At 39.8% G+C, this 10,103-nt stretch overlaps 1 protein-coding gene across 1 annotated transcript in view; it reads left to right on the top strand.

Annotated features, from left to right (window-relative positions):
* The first annotated feature begins 513 nt into the window (after positions 1-513).
* RNF11 (ring finger protein 11) overlaps positions 514-10,103 on the top strand; it is a 38,385-nt gene continuing 28,795 nt past the window's right edge. Inside the window, exon 1 of the mRNA XM_035018591.1 lies at positions 514-1,096. Coding sequence (XP_034874482.1) covers positions 974-1,096 — 123 coding nt within the window. The 5' untranslated portion in view covers positions 514-973. The remainder of the gene's footprint in view (positions 1,097-10,103) is intronic.

Genomic DNA, 10,103 nt, shown 5'->3' with positions numbered 1-10,103 from the left:
AGTCATAGCAGTCATAACAGTTTTAGGAAGCCATTGAAGGTTTTAAATGGGGGATCAGATTTACATTTTAAAAAAGATTATTCAACTGTACAAATAGTGGATTGGTTCGTTAGTGAGCTTGGACTTTATTCTGAAAGGATAAAGGGGAAGAAGCCATTTAACATTTTAACCACGGGAGTGACACATTCAGATAAGGGTTTATAAATCGATCACTTGGCAGAAGGCGGTGAGAAGACCGTCAGAACAGTGCGCAGGTAAGAACAGAGACAGCTGCGATGGAGAAGTGGAAGCGGGGAGGCACGGGAGACTGGAGAGAGGTTTCTGAGTCAGGTACCGCGCCAACTGTCAGGGAGAGACGCAGAAACTGACGCAGCCCGAGGAACAGCTGCGGGAGGCGGAGAAGGGGGCGCGGCCGCGCAGCCCGAGCCGCCCACGGCTCCCGGCGCCGGGGGCGGGACCAGAGCACGCACGGCGGCGTGACGCAGGACCGCAGCTGGCCTCGTTCTGGCCGCCGCCGCCGCCGCCGCTTTGAGGCGGAGTAGGATGAGGCCCGCGGCCGCGGCTCCGGCGTCGGCAGGGGTAGCAGCAGCTGAGGCAGCAGCTGAGGCAGCCGCGACGGCCGCGCCCCCCCCCTCCTGACCTGGATTAGGCCCAACAGCTCCGTGGCCGCCGCCGCCCCGCGGGGGGGCGGGGTGGGGAAGTGCTTCGTCTCCCCGCCCCCCCCCCCCATTGCCGCCTCTCAAGAGGCAACCGCCGCGACCCCAGCGGAGCCCGCGGCCCAGCCTTGAGCCCCCAAGTCCGGGGGCTGGCATGAGCGGCCCTTCGGCGGCGCCGGGGGGCGGGGGAGCCGCCGCCGCTTGAGCCCCGGCCTGCTGTCCGACCCCACCTCGCTGACCGAGGCTGACCGCGAGCGTGCGAACGACCCCGTCACTGCTTTCTTCCTCCCCCAGATCACACATCCTAGCCCCGGAAGATGGGGAACTGCCTCAAATCCCCCACTTCGGATGACATCTCCCTGCTTCACGAGTCTCAGTCCGACCGGGCTAGTTTTGGCGAGGGGACGGAGCCGGATCAGGAGCCGCCGCCGCCATATCAGGTAGGGGAGGCTGTGTGTTGGGGAGGAGGGGGTGCGAGGAGAGTGGCAGCTCCTGGCCGAGGTTGAGGGGGCTTCGGGGCTGTCACTGCCCCTGGTCTCGTCAGGGCCTGGCCGCGGGGGCGTCGACCCCCTTAGGGCAGGGACTGAGGGTGATTGCTCCCCACTCCTAGAATAGGGGGGATCCTTCACCTCCGCTCAAGAACGGTGTGGGGATGGTATTCTGTCCTTGAGTTCTGGGATTCTGTCCCCTTGAGTATGTGATTCTATCCCCTTGGCCAGTGACTGGTGGTTCGCTTGTGGAATTTGGGAGTGACATTTTCCTGCCTTTATGTCTAAATCGTGTAGTCTGAGCTGTGAGGTTTGGGGAATGGATTTCCTCATCGCGCCGCCAGCTGGATTATGGGTTCTGGATAGGTGGTTGGCCCCCACCCCATTTACATTGTCATGTATGATCATCCTCTCCCTATACCCTGTGTGTTTATGTTAATTGGATCTGGTAGGTGTTCATTTCTTCTACATGAGAAAAGAGCTTCAAGTGGTGATTTTAGTCCAGCGACATCAAGAGTTAACTTGTTTATATATATCTGTGTATTAATTTTAATCCCTCCTCCTTTTGCTCCACCCCTATGACACACCTTTTAAACGCGCTGATTCAATAAAACTTGAGTATCTTGAACTTTGGAAACCTTTAAACCTGACTTAAATACCTTCTGTTACTCGTGGTTCTCCCTTTGTATCAAAGACTTGCTCCTAAACAGTTTCATTGCTTTTTGTACAGCAGTCATCAGTCCCATATATGTTTACACAATTAATAAAAAGCTAAGATCTCTTGAACTCAAAACAGATAATGTAGATGTTATAATCCATAATATATATAAAAACCTTTCCTCTACTTTTCAGTTTTCAATGATCCTGGCTAAAAACTTTTTGTCCGCAGGGGCTTGGATAGTTAAGTGGCTTAATTTTTTTCCTGAATGGGGTTTAGTTTTCTAACTGGGCAGTCTCCTTTGTTGTTTCATGTGGTGACATCATTATCTAGTGTTATTCTTTTCTCATTTCTTTGTAAACCAGTGTCTCATCACACCAGAAAAACCTGATCACATATGCTGGTTTTCTGAATAAAACCCTCAGGGTCCTTTCATATATACCAATAAAGTCCAGTCTTACTTGTGGCATATAGAAGCCTCCATATTTACATTCTGTATTCCAGGCCTGCCAGATAACACGAGTGTGTTCATATCTCTCTGCCTTTGCTCTAGTTGCTCCCTCTGCTAGGATTCCTTCCCCCAAGGTCGGCCAGGTGAACATCTAATCCTCTTTAAGGACTCAGCTCTCCTGTCACCTCTCCCAAGTCTCTATATTCTCCTTCCTCCCTTTGTGATTCCATCACTCAGTTGTTTGTGTACCACCCCTGCCCCCCACTTCCATAAGCAGCACATATAACACTTGGATGTTATGTATGTTTTCATCATTAAGGCATTTCCCTCTTCCCCCAGTGTAAGCTGTTTAAAATTACAACCTGCCCTAACACCCTGGAATTCTCCCGTACCCTGTTCTATTTTTTCCCCATAGCATTTATCACTTTCTAACACACTGTCTTTACTTATGTTTATTGCTTATTATCGGTCTTCTCCCACGAGGGCTAAGCTCCTTGAGGAAAGGAGTTTTTTTAAATTGTTGAACAGTACCTGGCACACATTAGACACTCAGTTATTGGTTGAATGAATGGATTTCTTTTAAATGAATTAATATATTTGAGGCCAATGCAATTATAATGTCTTGTAAGAACTGTGCATATTCCTAGTGCCTTCTTTCCTTTATTATGGATCATTTTTAAGGAATCCTAAAAATCAATTTTCAGTAATATAGGAATTGGTTTAAAATAATTATAAAATTTAGGGTTTTTTTTTTTTAACTCTGTGTATAGTCTATAACAAAATGTTTACTTTATGAGAAGGTACTTGAATCCTTGTCCTTAAAGAAATGGGAGAGAAGAGGTTAGAGCTTTTCTTGAATTATAAGGTAAAAACAAAGAAATTGGGCACACCCTCTACTCTGTCCTTCCTGAATGTTTAAAAAGAATACAAAGGAAATCTGCCCATCAAGGGCAGTCTTAGAAGGGTTGTGAGAGGGAAGATAAACCACGAAAGGCTGGAGGATGAGGGTCCATAAGAGGAAAGGCCAACTGGTAGCCCAGTGCTGAAAGAAATATGTGAACAGGTTGAAGTACCTCAGTGGGGTACTGTCACTCTTAAGATCCCCCTCCCCATTTGTCATGCTAATTCAGTAGTAGCACTTTGTTAAAAAGAGCTTAATATTCATTGAACAACAACAAAAGCCACTTTACAGTATTTGTGTGCTGTGTAAATATTTATATAAATACAAAGATTGGTATCTCAGTTTTGCAGTCATTATATAGTTTGAGATTTACTGATCTCTTCCTCCTGTCCTGTCCTTTGACTGTGATTAATTCATCTGGGATTTTACAATCAAGAAAATAAGTTAATACTGCAGTGAGTGCAAGTGTAGCTCTGGTTTTGGAGTCAGATGGATCTGAGTTCAAATCCTGTTTGTCACTTACATGAAAAATATGAAGAGAGTTATTAGGTGATGTGTTTTGAGGAACTTCTTTCATGAATAACAAAACATTTTGGATATTTCAAATTGTGACTGAATAAAGTTTCAAGATACTTTAAAAAAAACTCATTTTCCTATAGAACTCATTAAAAGTAATCCTCCTTTAAGTCTAGAATATAATAAAATACTTATTTTTAACTATTTAAAGCTGTAATAATACCTTGTTTCTCTGATAGCAATATGAAAAATTGAAGATTTTTTTAATGTATTACATTTTATCTACCTTTTTGTTGGAAATTACTTAAATTGTATTTTGCATATATTCATCTTTATTGAATTATTTAACTTAAAAGTTTCCTTTGTGTGAAATTTTATCCCTCCCCTCTTAAAGTTCTGTCTTTTCATTAAGGTGCAGATCAGGTCCAACCTTTTTAATAAAGCCTCCCCTGACCATTTTAATTTTTGTTTGTAATATTTATCTGGAAATCATGTATTGCATGATTAATTAGCTTTTAGTGCTTTAACAATGATTTTTCCAGATTACAGTTTCTTTAAAAGTGAGAATGATGTGGGGGCCCTGGGGTGGCTCAGTCACTTGAGCATCCAACTCTTGTTTTCTGCAGAGGTCATGATCTCGGGATCATGAGATCAAGCCCCACTACAGGCTATGTGCTTGGTGGGGAGTCTACTTGAGATTCTCCCCCACTCTTGTGTGTGTACTTTCTCATAAATAAATGAATCTTTTTAAAAAATGCGAATGATGTGTTAAGATTTTAAAAATATCTCAGTTGAGTGTAATGGCATCCTACACATTGTAGATTCTACTGCCTAACTTAGAACTGTGCCTTCTCCCTTCTGTACTGTTAGCACCATGATTGAGGTCCTCATTACTTCTCCAGGTAACCTAATTGATGTCACCTCTCTTCCCCATTCATTTCATTCCTCAATGCTAGATAAATCTCTCCAGATCAGACCCCTTGCCTCTTAATGCTTAGTGATTCTTCATGACTTATTACTGAAGATCTCTGTATTAGCAGTCAGTCATGATCTGGCTCCTAATATACTTTTCCAGCTTTTTGTAGTCTTTTTTTTTTTTGTAAGATTTTATTTATTTGACAGAGAGACACAGCGAGAGAGGGAACACAAGCTGGGGAAGTGGGAGAAGGAGAAGCAGGCTTCCCGCAGAGCAGGGAGCCCGGTGTGGAGCTCAATCCCAGGACCCTGGGATCATGACCTGAGCCGAAGGCAGACGCTTAACGACTGAGCCACCCAGGCGCCCAGCTTTTTGTAGTCTTGTATACAACTTAGACTCTAGTCAAATTGAACAGTGTGCTATATTCTATATATGCCTTCTGCTTTCCAGCCTCTGCCTTTGCTCTTCCGTTCCCATTGCCCAGAATTCTCTTCCCTTAATTGTTCCCGGTATAAGTTCAGAGTTTCAAGGGCCAACTTAATATGCCATGAATCCATTTCTGATTTCCCCCAATTTGAATAACATCTTAATATGAACTCCTTTAGCACTTTGTTTACCGTTCTTAGGACACTTTACCCTTCCTTGATTTTAATTATTTATAACAATGTCATATCTCCTCTGCTAGACTCCAACTCTGATGATTCAGCTCAGTAGTTTGCTAGAACTATTCTTTTCACATAACAGGCACTCAAATACTTGAATAAATGTGAAAATCAGTTAATTGCATTTTTCTGTAAGAGTGTGAGATTTTATGGTTCTTGTTTCTATATAAATTGTTCCAGAATCCTGTGCTTTGGCCTGTGTACCATAAAGGATTCTGCTATTTTTCTCTCCCACATTATTTTCTGACTATTCATTTTTGTTCTGTTATTTATAAAGTATGTGAGCTTTTTCATTTGAGTTTGGTTTGTGTACTGTAGTTCAGCTTGCCTTTTTTTTTTTTTTTTAAAGATATTTGCTTATTTGTCACCATTGTTGCAGGGGTTATTTATACCCGAAACCCATTCTGGATGTCCTTTAATTAAGGCTGATTCTTTGCCATTAAGAATGTATGTACCTTTATGTATCATATGATCTCACTGATATGAGGAATTCTTAATCGCAGGAATCAAACTGAGGGTTGTTGGAGTGGGGGGTGGGGTGGGAGGGATGGGGTGACTGGGTGATAGACACTGGGGAGGGGAAGAATGAAGCGGGGGAAATCGGAGGGGTAGACGAACCATGAGAGACGATGGACTCTGAAAAACAAACAGGGTTCTAGAGGGGAGGGGGGTGGGAGGATGGGTTAGCCTGGTGGTGGGTATTGAGGAGGGCACATTCTGCATGGAGCACTGGGTGTTGTGCACAAACAATGAATCATGGAACACTTCATCTAAAACTAATAATGTAATGTATGGGGATTAACATAAGAATAAAAAAAAATCTTAAAAAAAAAAAAGAATGTATGTACCTTTAAGAGTAGGACAGTCTGTCAGTGTTTAATTCTAGGGCTAATTATAGGGTAACTTGAGAAGATAGGGGTAATGAGTTACTTGGTGCATAAGATCTGAGAAGTTGACTTCCTTAAAATATTTTTTAGTTAGTACTTTCTAGAAATCTCCATATTTTATAAAATTTCGATTAAAATCTTAATACTTTAGGTAGAATGAAATTCTTTTAAAGATCTTAATCTTATTTGGCTTCTAAATAGAAAAACTGTCACAGAATGACTAGGTTCTCCCTGACATTTTTCTTCAACTTGTGCCACTTTTTCTCTTTTGTCTTCTGTCTTTACTGTGCCTTAGCCAAGTTAAATTCTATAAATGAGGAGGGGAATGAAAGGAAGATAATTGTAAATACAATTAAAATTACAGGTTATATTTGTCATCTTGCCTGGAGCCATTTCTGAATATAATTATTTTCTATGTATAACCTTCCTTCAAGCAAAGAGTTAGGGATGATGTACTTCTGTCCTGTATTCAAATAGGTTATTAAAAAATAGGCTGTAACAAATTTATAGAAGTTGATCCCTTACCAGTAACTTTTAATACTGAATATAATAAATATTTATGATAGTAATATGCTCAGAATTCAGGATTTTTGCAGTTGTGATATAAACGAAGTGGTGGAGATACCAAGGACTTTAAGAGTGGAAATGTGAGTGAAAGATAGAAGGAAAAGCTGGCTAATAGACAGCCAGAGTGTGTGTTTTTAATGGCAAAAGATTGCTGCATGGAATTGAAAAAGTAAAGTGATTAGGGAGAACTAAATATATCCGGCTCTTGGATAATCTGCCTGACCTTTTGATATTGATATTCAATTTGGCTTTATGGTATGTTTTTGAAGTCTTCGAAGAGTTCCTTATTTTAACTGATCAAGAATACTTTTGAGTTCAATTGAATATGAATGCACATATACCTATCTTTTAATTAAATAGCCAACCTGGAGTGTGTTCCCAAAGGCCAGTTGAGTAATTATCTTGTTACTTAATCCAGAGAGCATACAGTAAATTAACTAAGGGATTTGAAAGTATGGGAATGAAAAAAGCAGTCCTCCAGATATATTTGTTTCTTAATTTATTGAAAATTTTCTGAATTCTTATGAAACTGAATGGCTTTAAGAAGAGTGAGACTTTTATAACTGACACAACTAGTTAAAATTACATGTAATTTTGTATAACAGTATAATTCTTATTTGTGGTGAAAAAAGCAGTTTATCATAAATTGAGTGAGTAAGACTTTAAGGATAGAAACCAGGATGCTCCATAACCAGTTTCTTCTATCAGTCAGCAAGTTTGTTAGGCGCCAAGGGGAAAGGAAAATGAGCCCTTTACCCCTAAAGAGCTACTATTTTAGCTAAGGGAATGAGATTAATGTATATACATGAAGTGTTTATTAGTTTGGTATGAAATGGTATATAATTATTAAATTGCTGTAGACTTTTGAAATTGGGGGATCAATTTGTGACAGGGCAGTGAATCAGATTTACTTTTTAGTTTCTGAAGACTTTAAGTGAAGTCTTACATGAACATCAGTGTAAGGAAGGAATAGAAGCAAAAGAGCTGCCCTGATTAAACTATGAGTGGGGGAGCTTAGAGCCAAAAGAGTAATCAGTAGGTGAACATGAATTAGAGAGTTGTATAATCCTGTACATTAAAGTGTAATAATGTGTGTGTGTGTGTGTGTAAATAAACCTTACTGATTATGTACAATGAAGACTATATCTTTTACAGTATGACTAGCAGTATCTTAACTATATAGCCCAGTGAACTTTTACATACTATAATCACCATCAAGATATGGCCTATTTCCAACCCCCAGAGTCTCCCCCATACATCCTCCAACAGTCAGTATCCCTTCCCCAAAGATAACCACTATTCTGACCTTATCACCATATATTTGTTTTGCCTTGTTTTGAACTTAAATAGAATAGTTTGTTCAACATTGTGAAGTTCATTTATGTTGTATTTATGTAGCAGTAATTTTTCATTGTTATACAATATTCAATTATATAAATATATTTTTACATATTTTTTTCCAATCCATTCTACTATTGATGTATATTTGGGTTCTGTTAGCTTTTGGCCGTATAAATCTGCTGTGACCTTTTTATGTACATAATATACATACTAATTTTGGGTACATAGTTTTTCCTGTAACATTTTATTACAGAAATTTTTCAAAAATAGAAATTGACAGAATTGTTTGAACACCCATATTCCTACGAATTAGATTCTATACATTTTGCTGTATTTATTTTGACACCTTATCAGTCCATCTTATTTGTTGATGCATTCAAAATTGATAAACAATTTTACAAAGTGGTTCCATCAACTTATACTCCTATCAGCAGTGTATGAGAATTCTATTTGCTCTACATCCATACAACACTTGGTGTTACAAGTCTATTTTATTTTAGACATTTTGGTAAGTGTGTAGAAGTCTTTCATTGTGGTTTTAACTTGCATTTCCCCCATGAAGAATGCATACCAATGTGCATACTACTATGTGGTCTTTTGTGATTGGCCTCTTTCACTTAGCATAATGTTTTCAGGATTCATCTGTGGTATAGCATGTATTAGGACTTCATTCCTATTTCTTGTGAAATATTCCATTGTATGAATCTACCACATTTTGTTTAGCCATTGTTCAGTTAATGAACTTTTGGGTTTCTGCTTTTTGGCTGTTAGAATGCTGCTATGAACATTTGTGTACAAGTTTTTATATGGATGTATTTTCATTTCTCTTTGTTACACACCTACCAGTGGAATTGCCATGTCATGTAATTCCATGTTTAACCTTTTGAGGAACTACCAAACCATTTCCAAAGCACTTTCACCATTTTACACTCCCACCAGCAGTGCATAAGAGTTGCAGTTTCTGCACATTGTTGCCAAAACTTACTGTCTTATTATAGCCATCTTAGTGACTATAATGTGGTATCTCATTATGGTTTTGATTGCATTTCCCTAAAGACTAATAATGTTGAGCATCTTTTCATGTGCTTGTTGGCCATTTGTATATCTTCTTTGGAGAGGTATCTATTCAAATCCTTTACCTATTTTTAATTGGGTTGTCTTCATTATTGAGTTGCAAGAGTTCTTCATATAATCTAGTCCCTTGTAAGATACGACTTGCAAAAGTTTTCGCCCCTTTTGTGGGTTTTTTCCACTGTTTCACTGGTATTATTTGAAGCACAAAAGTTATGAAGTCCAATTTTTTTCTTTTGTCATTTGAGTGTTTGATGTTGTGTCTAAAAGTTTTGCCTGACCCACAGTCACAAAGATTTACTCTTGTGTTTTATTTCTGGTTCTCACATTTTAGGTACACATCCATTTTGAGTTAATTTTTATGTAAGGAAGGCCCAAATTTATTCTTTTGCAAGTGACTGTGTTATTGTTACAGAATCATTTGTTGAAAAGAGTATTTTTCCTCCATTGTCTTGGCATTCCTGCCCCAAATCAGTCATCCATAAGTGCAAGGATTTATTTCTGGACTCTTCAGTTATGTTCCATTGATTTTTTTTTTTTAAAGGTTTTATTCATTTTATTTGTCAGAGACCGCGAGAGAGGGAACACAAGCAGGGGGAGTGGGAGAGGGAGAAGCAGGCTCCCCGCGGAGCAGGGAACCCAATGCGGGGCTCAATCCCAGGACCCTGGCATCATGACCTGAGCAGAAGGCAGATGCTTAATGACTGAGCCACCCAGGCACCCCTGTTGCATTGATTTTTATGTCTCTCCTTAATGCTAGTACTACACTAATTCTGTAATAAGTTTTGAAATCAGAAGTGTGAATTTTCCAACTTTGTTCTTACTCAACATTGTTTTGGCTATTCATAGTCCCTTTTAATTCCACATGAATTTTAGGATCAGCTGTCAATTTCTGTAAATAAGCCAGCTGGGATTTTGATGTGACCACTTGAACCTTTTTTGTTTAAATGAACCTACATTGAAACATCATTATCATCCAAAGTCCATAG

This window comes from Mirounga leonina, unplaced genomic scaffold (assembly GCF_011800145.1).
Source record: "Mirounga leonina isolate KUSES-001 unplaced genomic scaffold, KU_Mleo_1.0 Mir_173, whole genome shotgun sequence".
Taxonomy (NCBI): domain Eukaryota; kingdom Metazoa; phylum Chordata; class Mammalia; order Carnivora; family Phocidae; genus Mirounga; species Mirounga leonina.
Note: the sequence above shows the minus strand (reverse complement) of the source record. Positions and strands in the feature narration are given on the sequence as shown.